The sequence below is a fragment of the Antedon bifida genome, chromosome 1 (assembly GCF_963402885.1).
Source record: "Antedon bifida chromosome 1, ecAntBifi1.1, whole genome shotgun sequence".
Taxonomy (NCBI): domain Eukaryota; kingdom Metazoa; phylum Echinodermata; class Crinoidea; order Comatulida; family Antedonidae; genus Antedon; species Antedon bifida.
In genome coordinates this window covers 1,611,826-1,628,503 of record NC_136226.1, presented here as the reverse complement: position 1 = coordinate 1,628,503, position 16,678 = coordinate 1,611,826, and the positions used below count along the sequence as shown (strand labels likewise).

Below are 16,678 nucleotides of genomic sequence, written 5' to 3'. Positions count from 1 at the left end.
AAATTAAACTACTGGAAGTTACTACTGGAATAGGTTAAATTCTTATAATTTTTGTACAAATTAATTGGGAGAGACGAGGGTCAACCTAAGTAAACTAAATCACTGTGGTAGTGCAGAAAGATTATTAAATAATAATAATAAAATACGAATCCTTGACACTTTTATTTTTAAATTATACTGTATTTATGTTTTAAGGTGCTGATGTACAGATATCTTTGAAACAGAAGGTTGAAGATTCTGAAGATCCACCTGGAAGGGTTGTAGCATCATGTTATGACAAACTGAAAGAACTTACATGTTATATTTTTTGCTGTGGTTGTGAATCTGTTGATATAAAGGAAGGATCTATAGTATTTCATGTAACTATAGTTGATCCCAGCGGCCTTACAAATCTAAGGAAACTGCATCAAAGTGGACAACTTCTCAACGATATAGCAGGAATACTTTTTACAGACGAACATCGGCAGGAGTTTGAAGAAACTTGGGAGACACAGTTTGATCAACAAACATACACAGATGCTCTAGATAAGCTAAATGGGAAAGGTTGAAGAAATTGATTGTCATTTAACTTTTAGTCCAACTCAAGTGTCAATAAATAAAAAATTTAGTTTCAGTCCATTTTTACACCTGTACCGACCCCAAATTGATTCAGTATTGCATCTCAATGTTTTATGAATACAATGACATTTCACATTTCAGAACACACTTATTTCATACCTTCCATCACACAAAAGGATACAGATGTTTCACAGAAAAAGAACCCAGCAGAAGTTGCAATACCAAGACAGTCAGACGCTTGTTCTATATTAAGTCAACATACAATGCCAACTGCTCGAAGCGATCGCCAGTGGAGCATTTCTGAGCGGTTGGACCAGCTTGAGTGAGTTTATTCTAATAGGCCTTGTACATAGACATATCAATTACTTATTTTAGGTTTTATTATTAACACTAGATGGAACCCACTATGGAATTATTATAATAGTGGAAATAAAAAGCAACACATTATTATCCAGTCTAACAGTACAACAATTTTTTTTATTTAGAAGGCTTGTGATGATTTGCGATTTAAATTACCTTCAAAATGTAAAAATGTCAAATGTACATATTCTTGGTCTTCAAGCTTAACTGGAAACTAAAAAAATTCAGATTAGGCCCTTCCCCACTGCAGCCAGCAGTGCAGCACCTACCAGATCAGCACACCGGGAGACGATCCCCTACTCTTTTCGAATTTTGTACCAAGTTCTTTAACATGCACTATATGTACAGGGGACTAACAGCTTATCTCATCCGAAGGTGTTACAGATAGACTCGAACCCATGCCTATTACGTGATAGTCCGATATTATCAGTACACCATCACTCTCTGGTATATACTGTACAGCACCCGCCACTATTCCCAGATGGTCTCCCATCCAGAACGCAACTGGGCCCAATTTTGCTTAACTTGTAAACTGTAAGAAAATTATAATGATCTGAACTAATTGTTCATAATTTATATTTCAATGTCTGGGGTCTATAAATATAAAAAAAATATTTATTCAGGGCTTTTCACTCAATACAAATTTCAGTATTGTATACCGATGTAAAAATTGCTATATTAAAAAGTTGTAGCATCTTAAAGTGGAGCTCCACCCAGAAAATTGCTATTTTTCATACATTTCAACTATTCTTTAAAAATATCATCCCTCATACTTCATATTTTTTTGAAAATTTTTTCAATGAGTATGATTTTCTTGAAAATCACGCCTTTTTGCGTTTTGGGGGGATACCTTGTAATTTCCTATTCTTTTACATGCAAAAGGGGGGTATATTTGAATATTCCTAAAAAATTAATTTCTTCACTAAAAAAAAAATGTAAAATGTTTTTATATGTAATTTTTCCAGATCTTTTTATTTCTGGTATTGTTATTGCGTATACATTGCGCAATTTCGCGTAAATAGACACTTTTCCCCGTTGGGTCCAATTGGGTTTTTTACTTTGCTAGGGAGTATGATCACGTGACATTTCTCACGACATTTTTCACACTGCAGCTGGCGATCTGTTATTGTCGCGATGTTATTTTTGACGGGCGAAAAGTATATTAAAACATTCTGGATGTGACCCTATCATGTTTCACAGTGTAATAAGTGATTATGAGATTATTACTAAAATGTCAAATTTAACGAGATTTGAGAAAGACGTGGCTATATATTCAATAAAGCTAGGCCTAGGCCTACTAGAGTCTAGGTATGTAACGATGCTGCTTGGCCTCTAGCTGGCTGCCCGATAGCCTTACAGCAGTGAAGTTTGTTCTGGCACCCAATCTCGGCCTACCCATGGGCCATGATAGGGTGCCTGAATAGTTGCTTTTCAGTCAGACATAAGCTTCCACATCCGTTACTATTCTTTACTATTCTGAGCAATACCAGTCTTGTTTTGTAGAGAATTTTGTGTTTCACAATTCTTAATGTGCGAGAAAACCCAGGAACGATAAATGGGACGAAACGACCAAGCATTTTCAAACCCATGACTACAGTCCTACCTAGACATGAATTCAAGCCTAGCTAGCTAGGCTGAGTAGACGATTTAGCTAGGCCTAGCTTAAAATTAATAAGTAATTTGATTAAGATTATTATGCTGTTGTTGTTGTACAGTGCAAATCATGATGTTACATGTAAATTATGCTGACATTTTTATATTACTTGGGCCTAAACAAATCGTATTAATTGTGTGTATAAACAGGGAGTTGTAAAAATTATTTTACAACTCCCTGGTATAAAATTGATTCGCCATTTTCCAACACATAATTTACCAAAGGGGAGACATTTCACCAACGCGTTCACCGGCGACTAAAACGCGTCAGTCGCTAAGTGTAACGCGTTTTGCGACGTATTGTAAACTAATAACCCCTAAGTTACTGGAAAAGTGTAATGTAGTAAAAAACACTATTTTCTGACCGATTTTTTAGAAATTAGTTTTTGGAAAATGTTGCCATATCTTCCCTGTTTTTTATATGTAATCACTTTCAATTAAACATACTTAAACATAATATAAGCTGAGAAAGTCTGAGTGTAGCTCCACTTTAAAAAGAGAGTATTTGATAGTCAATAGACACATTCCACACCAACCCTATCCAAAATCACAATAGAAGAAACATATTCATATTATAAATCTTGTATGGGGTAAGATTGACAATTGTAGACATATGTGTGTTAAATTTAAAATTCTGAAATATTCTTTTTTTGGTCAATGTATTAATAGGTCTTTACAACTTTCTCCTAATCAATGTGAAAGAAAAAATTGCTTTGGTTAAAAATACCTCCATTTTAAATTCTACTTTTAAAACCTAACAAATGATAAATACTAGGCCTTTTAACTTTTGTTAAAGTTCTGGTACAGTGTGATATTCCAGTGAAGTTATGCTTGGTAATGCTGGTTGCTTCAGTACCAGTGCTTTACAGTATCATAGAAATAATAATGATTTTTTTTTATATTCTTAGAATACAAGATGTACCAAAAAATTCCAAAGAGGTGAGTAAAATAAAAATAGAATATATATGGAAGTGAATGGAAAATAATGTCACCCTAATGACCATTCCGGGAAGGATGGGGTGGAAGAAAACATGCAGTCTCTCTTACACACCTTACTCAAGAACCCATCCTGTGTGTACAGGCATGATTTCTAAGTCTAACTCTATTTCTATCCTTCTCCCTATACAGAAGATATATACTGTATATGAGTAGGCCTATGCCAAATTTTCAAATAAGAAAAGTCCCCACACCCTCATTACATTTTAGAGCCTTGTTTACTATTTATTATGAGCTAAGTGTATCTGGCTCCAACTTTGAAAATAAAAGCTGTGATCTTGAAATAATTTCATTTGGATCCTAATATGAAAATTTTTCTTTTTTGTTGATCCAATCGACCAAAACGTACTAAAAATGGTACAACAACAACGTTTCTTTTACTACTCCAACAGTCTACTTGAGAAAGCAAACTGAATGTTTGCAAAACGTTGTAAGTACCATTTTTAGTACTTTTGGAAAAGAAAATTTTCTCCTAAAAGCTGGATATTCTATGAAATAAAACTGTTGACAATACAATGTACATACAGTTTGTGCTTTAATTACTGAACACTGAATAATTATTGCAATTTTTGTTTTGTCAACAAAATAGCTAGGCCTAATGCGAAACCCCTTAATAAAAAAATTGATCATTATAGCGTTTGAAGTTTGTAAGGAAGCTCAGAAGCGACATCATAGAGGAGGCGGAGAATGAATTTAAAGATGGCCAATATGTAAATTCATACACTCTCTTCGGTCAAGCACTTAAACTCAGCAGACTACTACTGAACTTGGGCGAGGACCTACGGTTTAATGATGACAAACCACTGTTGTTTCAACGAATACAAATACTTCTGAAACAAAAGGAAATGTGCCTAAAAAATGAATATATTGGTTTTTTTTATATATAATGTCATAATGTCTTGTTTATTGCAGGAACGTTATTTTGATGTACTTAATGACTGTGAAGAAGGTAGGTTTTTATTTATTTATTTTTCTTTTGGATATAAATCTTGATATTTTGCTCACAATACTATACAAATACACCAAACAACAATGAATTCCATAGTGCATATGGTGTTACGACATGTCACATGCAAGGGCGGATCCATGATTTTTCAACATATATTAATAGTGTGTCAACAAAAGTATGAAGTCAACAGGGGGATCCGTCAGTGCGCTTTAATACAAGAAAATAACTGAACAATGAACAGAAACACTCCCAAAGTATACTTTGTTATTATTTTTGATTAACTTTAGTTCTGTTTCATGAACCTTCATACAATCATGTGAGAGTAGACAAAGCAGTAGCATTGTATGAGACACACCAATATCAAGAATGCCTGGAAACACTGACTTACTTCAAACCTCAAGTATGTTATTGTTCTGATACAAACAAATATGATTTCATGAGTAATTGGCACCATTTCGTAATCTGATTGTACAAGTTTACTTATCTTTTTAGCAACGGGTAAACAATCCACGTATTGCAGACCTTGTGGAAAAGCTGAAGAAACATGGTTTTATGTTTATTGCTGATCTTCCTGGAACATTGGACCATCAAGGAGCTAGACCAAAATACAATAAGGTAAAAAGTGAAAATACTTACAAATAGGAAATTTATAGCAATCTGAAAGAATAAAAAAAATAAGTAAATAAAGAAATGACAATTTATAGCATACAGTATGTGTCATCTACATATTATAGTCACTTTCATATTATTTTGTATTCTCCAATAGAATCCTCAAATGTCAGTACACACCCCTGCATCATTTACAAAGCAAAAACTGTTGGACAAAACAAAATCAAGTAAGTATCTACTGATATACCGATAGTTCAATTTATATGTCATACACCTTTCGACAATAAAAACATACGTTTACTGGTCTCACTGAAATAATAAACATAATCATAATCTAGATATTGAGTATGCTTCCCACTTAGCTATTACTTTATGCGCACTAGCTTCTATGAAATACAGAGTAAAGTAGATTTTTATCTTGTTTAAGGACATTTTTACTTGCACGTTACGACAAAATGTGAAAGTGACAAAGATTCAGAAAGTGTTTTCAGTGAAATATCGGACTCAGGAATTTCAGAAATTTCAAATGAAACATTTCAATCTGGTAGAGTATTTAATCCATTTCATTTATATTTATTTATCAGCATCATTATTACTTGTTCTATTCTACATTTCATAAAAAAATAGAAATAGAGACTTATGAAAACCAAAATTTAATTAAATCAAATTTTTAACTCAGTCATGTGATTGAGTATGCTTCCCACTTAGCTATTACTTTATGCGCACTAGCTTCTATGAAATACAGAGTAAAGTAGATTTTTATCTTGTTTAAGGACATTTGTACTTGCACGGGTCAACAAAATGTGAAAGTGACATAGATTCAGAAAGTGTATACAGTGAAATATCTGACTCAGGAATTTCAGAAATTTCAAATGAAACATTTCAATCTGGTATAGTATTTAATCCATTTCATTTATATTTATTTATCAGCATCATTATTACTTGTTCTATTCTACATTTCATTAAAAAAAAGAAATAGAGACTTATGAAAACCAAAATTTAATTAAATCAAATTTTTAATTCAGTCATGTTTAATTTTTGGCCTTTTTTCCAAGCTCTCTTGGCGATTTACTTATTTTTTACAAAAGTCTGTTCTACTTCATTAGGTAGGGAATAGTTTAAGATTCTATAACATTAATAAAGTTTATTTACAATATTAGTACTGACAAATCTAAAACTAAATAAATTAAATATTTAAACAGATAAACATTTGATCCTCTGACCCACAGTAAGTTGACGTAATTTGAGTAGATTGAGTATAAGACAGGGGAGGGCATCTGACTGACACTAATTTGTTCCAGAACATTTGATCAATTTTTACAATCTTAACCATTGCTGTTTTTAAGCCAATCAATTTTAGTTACTAATAGCTAATTTCAAACAGAACATCAGCATGTAAAAGAAGGTTGTAATTTTGCCCACGATTTCATAGAACTGGAAATCTTGAAGTTAGAACAAAGGTACGCAATTGATAGAGACTCTCTTGTGGAGTTTTGTAGATCCATGGCGGCACCCACTCGATTTGACAAACCAGTTAGTTCAGCTTTCCCCGACACCCTGGCAGCTAAGGAACAAGCAAAATGTCCATTCCACTTAAAATTTGTATGTGGAACATGCTGGAGCCGTGGAGGACAGCAACGAGGACAACATTGCAAAGACACAACAAAGTGTGAAGCTGGACATTCATGGAAAGAAAAGATTTGCCTTGTGTTTTCTGGTCAACAAAAGTGGATTAAAGTCAATGGCAGACATCCAAATCTTAGACCCAATACTAAACCTGTGATGTGTAAGAACAAATCCAAATGTGACTATGCAGATAGACATGGACAGCAATGCATGCATTGTCATTCAGAGGAGGAAAAGCAAATTTGGATATTTATGGCAAAACACAAATGTAAGTAAAAAGCATTGTTAATTTTGTGGTTAATCTTACTCACCATGTTAAAAATATTAATGTAACATATTGCATATTTATGTTTTAGTGAAAAGCTTGGATAAGATTGTTGAAAGCCAGAATTTGTCAACTAATAACGAAAAACAAAAAGAAGTCCAAAAAAGTATCCCACAACGTGTCAATTACCATTGTACTTACTGTAAGATGGATTTTAATTCTACACCGAAGCTTGAATTCCATATCAGCACTTTGAAACACAAACGTTGTGTTAACTCTGACACTGAAAGAAGCTGGAAACACAGAAGTCCACCACTTGGTGTTGTCAACGGACAGTATTTTATTTGTAACCGGTAAGAAACCTATACTATTCTAACTACTATTTTATATACAGCACATAAGATGGACATCTCAGATATATTGAAAGAAAGTTTTTAACTAATTCATCGGATGTATTTAAAAAATAATATAATATATTGTTATTTTCATGGTTAGACACAAAAAGAATAATTGCCCCTACTCGAATGTGGACCCAGCTAACAACCACTGCACACTGGCACACAGCCAGGAAGAATTGGAAGAATGGAAAGAAAGACATGAATATCGAATGATGAAAAGACGAAAAGCTAACGAGAGCAAACTCTTCTCATTCATGGATCAACTTTTGATTGAATACAACTCATCAACATCTGAGGTTAAATTGGTAAGAAAAGTAGACAACTAAATGAAATCGATCACAAAGGAACTTCAAAGGCTCAGATCACATGATAGTACATACATACATTGTAACAACCTAATGTTAACATTATTTGTAGATTTTTGTTTTATTTTTAGATCTTTCTATTTTAAGTGATTTTTTCCTTTTTCATGTTGCATGTGTGACTCACTATATAACATGCAAAATAAAAACACAAACTATTCATTTCACTGCGACATTAAAATAGTTTAAAAAGATTTTTATTTCTAAACAAAGTAACATTTTTGGATCTATTCTGTTCTTTTTTCATCACTAAATTGCATGATCTTGTACATACATCTGTTTTACTGAATTGCTTTCAGTGAAGCTTAACACTAACTTATTTTGTGAGAGTTAATGACAGATGTCTAATTCATAATCATTAAAGTATATATCATTTATATTTATAGATCACTGAGAAAGAACCACCTGGAATTCAGATTAGTTGTGAGAAGAAACTAAACTGTTTTATCGATGCCATTGACAGAGAATGTGACAAAGTATTCAACGATTGTTGGACATTCCAAGTGGAATGCATTGATGGAGTAAGTGAAGGTTTAAATTTTGTCTTTCTCTTTTGTAGCAAACTAACTTTCATTCAATTATCCTACATCATTAACACGTTTATAAATATACTTTAAATAATGTTTTTTTTAAAGATAGAAAGCTTCTGGAGATTGATAAAATTCCATTTATTTAACATTTAAAATTGTATGGTTTTTTGTAAGTGTCAACTTTTTAACAATATTTTTAATATCCATATTTAGGTAGAGAGGTTAAAACGTGTTGGCCTACTTTACGATGAACATCGCTTGCACTTTTTTTTGTCGCATCCAAAAGAAGAAAATAAACCTCAAGTCTGTCCTGGAAATTTAATCATGGATGGATATACATATACCGTAGATGTACATTTCACCAGCAACATGCTTGGAAGTTTCCATCAGTGGGTTGTCTTTGATTTTGGGAAGAAGCCAGTTATGGTTCGAAAACTTAATGTTCATGTTGGTGCAAAAGAAGACCGTCCTAAATACATGAAGCAGTTGAGTGAACATCAGTCCACCATTATTTGGGACACAAGTAATACAAAGATAATCCGACCACCTGAACCAAGCCCCCTTAAAGAAGACTTCTTCAGGAAATACAAGCCACCAAGTGCCAATCTAAATATTGATGATTTGAATGTAGGCGAGCTAACTCAGGAGAATTACAAACATAGGATGCACAAAATGGTGCATTTGGAGGAAAGGGACAGAATGAAAAAGATCAACAGGTATTATTTATTATTTTAGTAGATACTGTAGGCCTTATACTACTATATTTATAAAAATTGAAAAATATTATCTATTATGACCAGACATGTTTGAATATACTGCGCTTACAATACTGCCCCTTTACATTTCATTTCATACTTTTTATATTTTATTTTCAATTAGAAGTTTTACTTTTTTGAACAATTTTCAAATCATTATTTTTATATGTATGACTCATGTGAATAAAGTGATTGGTCAAACTTGCTTGTTTGATCAATATATATATATATATATATATATATAATAAAGAATAATAACATGCTTTTCATAATTTTAGGTTCAACACAATGACAGAAATAGAAATTGAAAATACTATCACAGTTGAATCCTATGCTGGTACCGAAATGTTCATTGCTCAAAATGGTGAACTCTTTGGTAAAATAGAACTAACTGAAACTCTAAACTGTGACACAGAATCCAGCCAGATTATCATGGAGTCTGTACAAAGTGTATTGTGCAAATTTGATTCAGAATCAAATAAAGCTTATGAACTTAAAATTGTATCCAATGAAAGCACAAAAGATTACATCTATGTAAATCTGAATGCAAAGTTTGTAGAAAAACTAAAACTGAAAGCAAAAACTAAAATAAGTATTGAAGTTCAGTTCCAAGTTGAGCGCTTATTTTTCTGTGAAATGCACTACGCTATTGATAGCTTGGAAAACATGGATTTTGTGTTTCCAATAGCTGGAGAAAAACTAGCCATTCCAGCTGGTTTGGCTACTGATGTTCTCAATGAAAAACAAGAACAAGCAGTAGAGTATATGCGTATGGCAGGAAATACGACAGTCTGTGGGCCACCATTGGTGATATATGGGCCATTTGGTACAGGAAAAACAAGAACCATGGCAGAGGCTGTAAAGAAGATCCTCCTGAAACATGGTACAAAGGTTTTGATTTGCACCATGTCCAATAGGTTTGTAAATTAATTTGGTTATGATAAGTACAGATAATCGCATAATTTTATTTAAAGTACTTTAATTTTTAATTGTCCATAAGGCTGGGAAATTCATGATTTCATTACTTTATAAGTATAACTTCATTGCTCAAAATAAGAATTAGGAAGCATTTTTTTCTACATCAATAGATAAAGGTTGAAATGAACTATATAAATAAATAGTACATATAAAATAAATAAATCTACAGATGAATATGACATTTTATTTTGTGTTCTTATTGTTTTTATTATCTTATTTAGTGGGGCAGATTTGTACATTACTGAACATTTAGATGAATATTTAACTTACCCAAAACGTACAGGGCCTAAACCAACACTGCTTCGAGTGTACCAATCTAAACGAAGTATTGCGACCATACCTCCAGTTGTTAGGAAGTATTGTCTGATTGACAAAACCACAAACACAATCAATCTACCAACCAGAGATGATGTGAAGAGATCTCGAGTTGTCATCTGTACCCTTAATATGGCATTAAGATTAGTATCTCTGAACTTGAAAGGCCATTTCACACACATACTAATTGATGAGGCAGGTCAGGCATTAGAGACTCAAGCTATTATGCCGTTAGCAATGGCAGAGTGGAACACATGTGTAGCGATTGCTGGTGATCATATTCAAATGAGTCCAAAGGTAAATAGATCCTTAAAAAAAATTTTACTTAGACTTGGAGAACCAAAGGACTTAATTACCTGGGTAAGTTAATGAATAACTAACTAAATCAATCAAGCCTGAACTAAATGATCAAGTCTGAACTAAATAATTAAGCCTAGAACTAGCCCTTAAATTAAACCGAATTATAAAGACTGACAATTTCTTTCAATGAAATGTATTTCTAATAGGTCTATTCTGAGGAGGCACGCATTGGTGGATTTGATCGATCTATTCTTAAGCGCCTACATGATCATTACGAAAAAACAGGCGACCAAAATACTATATTTCTGCATCACAACTACCGAACATGTAAAGAAATTCTAACATTTGTGTCCGACATATTTTACAAAACCAAACTAAGTTCCAAGAAGTTGCACCCACCACACCCAACTCTGTACCCGTTATCGTTTTATGCTGTCAGGGGCCAGGATCACCTTGTAGGAACATCATATTGTAATAGAGATGAAGTAGTAGAACTTGGATTCAGAGTTGAGGGTCTTTATCGCAACTGGCCAACAGAATGGGGAGAGAAAAAAAGTATTGGTGTTGTTACACCATATAATTCTCAGGTACGTAAATCGCTGTTTTGCATAAATATGGTACATTCACCACAGATACCGTCAATCTTTGAATTGTAACATTCAAAGATTGTATATTCTTTGATTGTTTTTTAGGGTGGGTTACTATTAGAAGGGGGGTTACTATGAGAGTAGTGGGTTAATATTACTAATCTTAAATTACGCACCTGTAAATAGTAATCCACCCCAACTTTTCCAGTCAGCAACTCATAGCAAAATAATATAACAGTACGAATAAACAAATTTGGTTGAACTCTAACTTTATTTTATAAACTCAAAAACACTCAATCCTCCCCCACTCCCGAGATCAACATGCATTATCTCCTTATTTTCAAAATACGACCAGTCTTCATAATGAAAAGAAAAATACAAAATAAACAAATGTTATTTTAGTGTCATTTTGTCAATAGTTTTTGTGACTCCAATAATAACCCTCATGGGTTACTATTAGTGTAGTGTGTTATTATTATAGATTGATTTATAAGGTGGGTTACTATTAGAAGGGGTGTTACTATTAGAGTGTGGGTTACTATTAGAAGATTTACAGTGTACAGTATTGATAGGCCTTTAACATTTATTAATTTCAGGTGCGTGAAATCCGTAAAGAACTTCGAAAACGCAAGTTGAACGATGTAACAGTTGAGGGTGTAAGAAATGTACAAGGTAATTTATTTTGTAGACAACATTATATACAGCAATTCTGCACAGGTTATTTAAGTTTTCACTCAATCTATATTGTTACAATATTGAAGAACGTAAATTCAAGAGTAAACTGCAATTCATTACAACTTGCATATATTATTTCTTAAAGGTAAAGAATTCCGAGCATTATTCATCAGTGTTGTACGAACAAGAGCAACCTTAGTGAAGACACATGTTGCTGCTAAATACAACAGCCCGGACGAAAGTGCAGAATTTTACTATGGATTCCTTTCTGATGAAAAGCTGTTAAACACTGCATTTACACGAGCCAAATCTCTTCTGATGGTTGTTGGAGATCCTATAGCGATGTGTTCTATTGGTCTTTGTTCAAAGGTTTGGGAGAAGTTTCTCCAGAAATGTGAAAATCACGGAAGTTTATATCCAACTAATTTAACTCTGCAACAAATACGTGGAGACATTGATGCTACGAACATTGGACTCAATCCATTTGCTGCTCCTTTCAAACCATCTGTCATCAAAGAAAAATCTGTGGATGTCCCAAAGAGAAAGAAGCCAGCAGAAGATAAAATAACAAGACAGATCAGCGAGGATTTTCCACGTTTATCCACAATAAGTAGAGATGACTCAGAAAACTTTGTCAGTGGTGATTTTTCTTTTTTCACAGAAATACCGGCGGATTTCTGTGAATCTGAACAATGGCAGTCGGAAGATGAAGAAGAAATTGATGAGAAAAAAATCAATGATTCAATTCTGAAAGAACTTAGAAGACAAGTTAACCAAGAAATGAAAACCGACAATGTATCAGCTGCAAATGAAAATGGATCATCTTCAAATTTGATAGAATCTAAAAGAAATGAGGAACCATCAATTCAGAAATTGGACAAAGGAAGCAATGAGGATTCTATTCCAGTAACAAAACAAAGAACCAATTTTCAAGAAAAACAAGAGTTAGAACAAATTGCAATAAAGTTATTTGTTCCAGAAAAAGACCATTCAAATCTTCAAGGTTCTGAATTCTTTGAAGAGTACGATCCAGAAGACACCGACATAAGTAGCGAAGAATTAGATCAAGACAAGAAGTATGAACCACTGCTTGAATCAGAACCAGAAAAATATAAGAAATGCAAATTTCATCTTGATGTTCGAGGAAAGACATACGCTACCACTTTAGAGGAAGATATTCTAATGAATATTTCAATAATAAGTAAGCATAACAGAGGGCGTGCTCTAAACAATGATGAAGTTATCATAGAAGTCCAAGAAAATGAAGAAATTCTTGAAGAAGTTGACATCAAAGCATTGGATAATCCAGAAAATGAAGAAAAATCTAAAAAAATGTATGGTAAGGTTGTCCAGGTCTTGAAGAGAGCATCTGACCCCTACTTGCGTAAACTAGTTTGCATGCTAGATCAGCATAGTAACAGCCTTATGGTACCCGTAAACAAAGACTTCCCAAAACTTTGCATACAGACAAAGGACAAAAACAAATCACCGAGCGAAGATGTTACTGTAGACATATACACCTTAAGTAAACAGGTCAACAGTGATAAGCCATTTTATTCAGAAAGGAAAGTTGTGGTGACCAACAAGGACCGTCTTCATAAACTGTTTGTGGTACGCTATTGGAAATGGCACGATAAAATGACGTATCCAATGGGATTTGTTACAGAAGAGCTGCCTCCTGCCACTAACAAAGCAGAGGGGATTAGAATTCTAAAGCTTATACATGGAGTTGAAGATACCTGGAAGAAGAAAGTCCGTGAAGAACTTGACAAGACGTTTTCAGAAAACTGGAAAATTCCAGAAGATGAAATGAAAAAGAGAACTGATTTCAGATATATTGAAACATTCACTATCGACCCAAAAGGTTGTCAAGATATTGATGATGCACTTAGTATACATAAACTTTCTGACAGTCATTATGAAGTTGGAGTTCATATCGCTGATGTCAGCTATTTTGTAGGAAACAAAACATTGCTTGATGAAGAGGCAAAGAAGAGAGCCACTACATATTATCCAACACTTTCAGCTCCCATCAACATGCTGCCATCACGACTTAGTACCAACTTTTGCAGTTTAATTCCAGGAAAAGATAGATTAGCAATGTCTGTGTTTATGGACATAAGAAATGACGGTCTACATTCTAACACAAAAATAGTGAAATCTGTGATTCAATCCAGACAAAAATTCATGTACAAAGAAGTAGAAGACATCATTCATAATGGAAACAATGATGTAAACCCATCCATTGTAACTGCAATTCATGAACTGAATGAATTAGCTCAGAAGACTCGTGCAGCGCGCCTTAAGGAAGGTAGATTTTCATACAATGAGGATGAAAATGAAGAAGAGGCATCATGTCCTCTTGCACATTCACTGATTGAAGAATTCATGATCCTTGCAAACAAAGCTGTCGCAGAGTATTTGATGGAAATATTTCCTCAATGTGTGCCACTCAGAAGGCAGCTCTCTCCAGATCCTGATACTCTCCAGGAATTTCAAGTCAAACACTTACCTCACATCAGAAACAGTAAAGAGATGTTAGGGAAGTTTAAAGAATATGTTGATTCTTCACAGTGCAATTGTGATGATGTCTGTAAATGTGGTGAACAAAGTAACACAATTACAATGCAGACACGGGAATGGAACCAGTTGGTGGAAATTGTAAATAATATCAAGCAAGGTTCCGATGCCAGTCTTGCTGAAATGATGAAGATTATCCAGATTGTTTGTACTGATAATAAACACCCAAAGCTCTCTGTGATGATGGCACACTACTACATGATTCAAGAGAAGTCGGATTACAAATGTTCTGGTCAAAGCATTTCCGATGGTCGAGATCTGGCACATCATTCTCTTGAAGTTGATTTCTACACTCACTTTACATCTCCAATAAGACGTTACATTGACATAGTTGTGCACCGCCTTATAGATGCAGCTATCAACCAACAAGACATACCTTATACTGAAGAGGAAATTGGTTCTATCTGCTATCACGCATCAATACAGTTTTCAAATGCTACAACTTTTGAAAAGAGAACCAAGTTGTTAACAATGACTCTAAAATTAAAAGAGTCTTCAATTTCATGTCTTCTTGTTGTGGAGCAAGTATCTGACAAATGGATTACCTTTGACTTTCCTAGTGTTATACCAATCAATAACAGAGTTGTTGGTTTAAATAAGTTAAAGCCATCTAAGCAACAAGACGTTAATAATGATACTATCCATTTGAAATGGAAACAAAGAATATATGATGCAAACACGAAACCCGAAGAGGTCCTACCAAAAATGGACAGCACTGCAGGAGAACTAGATGCAAACCGTTTTGTTGTTACTTTTAACAGTACTCATTGGCAAGAAATTCTTTCTGGAATTGAAGATAACGATATCCATCAAATTCGAGCTGCAATGCATTATGCTGCCCAAGAAATTGAAACTAAAGAAAAAGAAAAAAACCAAAGAACTATAGGTAAAAGTGAGAATGGAAAATTGTTGAAGAAAGAAGTCACATCAGAAATTGTAGACAGACATGGAAATAGATGTCATTTTGTGGAGTTTGAAAGAGAATATTCATCCGGGCATGTTGTTCAAGTTGTGTTGATTGCAGGATTTGAACGAGGAATTCCTGAACCTAAAATCCAACTCTTCAACTTGACACCTGAACTGGACATATGTTTAGAACATCGTTCTGATCCTGTTACATGTTTCTCTCAGTTAGCAAATAAGAAACCCAGAGGTGCGAAAGACATACCTACATATCAGAAACGTTGGTTGGCAGTACTATCAATGGCATCTGCATCAAACGCTGTATCTGAAGATAACAGCCTCATCATACGAAATGTATCAATCGATTGGAAATTTGATTCAGATAAACAGATTTACAATGGTGTGTTTCACCTAAAGGCTAACTTTTGTGCAGAACGAAGTATAAGGTAATTGTATTGCATTTCATTTGAAACCGAGCGCCAAGAGAATTTATTCATGTGAAAAGCCACTCCAAAATAATGTCAAGAGCCAATTCCTTTTTTACCCCCATTTGTTGTCCCCAAGGTAAATTTACAGGATATGACCTGGCAGCAATATTGATTATTGTATCTTGGCCATATATGTACACAATCAGTCCATCAAATCTTGTGTGGCTTTTCACATGAATACATTCTCTGGGTCTCTTTATAAATAACATAAATTCAACATTTCTATACCAAAAATCTATTCTTTCCCACTTTATTTTTCTAAAACTTCCTCATTCCCCACACTGTTTTAATTCAGCTTGTACATGAACTTTCATGACAATTAGTTTGATATAATATTTACTCCTTTCTACTGGGACGAATTTTTAGGTTTAAACTTTTTCTAATTCTTTTCAAGCATTTACTGTATTTTAATATACAATTTAACAATTTGTTTCAGATTGAACAGTTCTGACTATCTATGTGTTCGGTATCGAGGTGATTACAAATACCACAAAGATCAGAATCTTTCTGGTGTCAACTATGCATGGGTTGGCCACTGCTACATAACAGAGGTCACCTCAAATGATAGGGAATCAACAAAGATTGTCATAAGACTAAATCAGTCTGCCTCAAAACTGCCATGGAGTATACTTTATCCACAACAAAAGAAGAAACATCTTTGTACTATTGAAGTCATTGAAAAAAGAAAATCTGATAAGTAAGTATTTTGATCCACATTAACTAAAGAAGGAAGCTTGTTTTGTTGAAGTTAACTTGATTATTTGTAAAGATGTAGTCCTACTGTAACATGA

The 16,678-nt window shown here is 33.7% G+C and overlaps 1 protein-coding gene across 1 annotated transcript in view; it reads left to right on the top strand.

The window, feature by feature from the left end:
- LOC144837674 (3'-5' exoribonuclease HELZ2-like) overlaps positions 1-16,678 on the top strand; it is a 107,430-nt gene that overhangs the window by 85,424 nt on the left and 5,328 nt on the right. Inside the window, exons 6-18 of the mRNA XM_078692925.1 lie at positions 5,009-5,131; positions 5,283-5,352; positions 6,510-7,019; positions 7,108-7,369; positions 7,512-7,719; positions 8,163-8,297; positions 8,520-9,022; positions 9,340-9,978; positions 10,261-10,651; positions 10,861-11,241; positions 11,838-11,913; positions 12,062-15,845; positions 16,324-16,584. Coding sequence (XP_078549051.1) covers positions 5,009-5,131; positions 5,283-5,352; positions 6,510-7,019; positions 7,108-7,369; positions 7,512-7,719; positions 8,163-8,297; positions 8,520-9,022; positions 9,340-9,978; positions 10,261-10,651; positions 10,861-11,241; positions 11,838-11,913; positions 12,062-15,845; positions 16,324-16,584 — 7,343 coding nt within the window. The remainder of the gene's footprint in view (positions 1-5,008; positions 5,132-5,282; positions 5,353-6,509; positions 7,020-7,107; positions 7,370-7,511; positions 7,720-8,162; positions 8,298-8,519; positions 9,023-9,339; positions 9,979-10,260; positions 10,652-10,860; positions 11,242-11,837; positions 11,914-12,061; positions 15,846-16,323; positions 16,585-16,678) is intronic.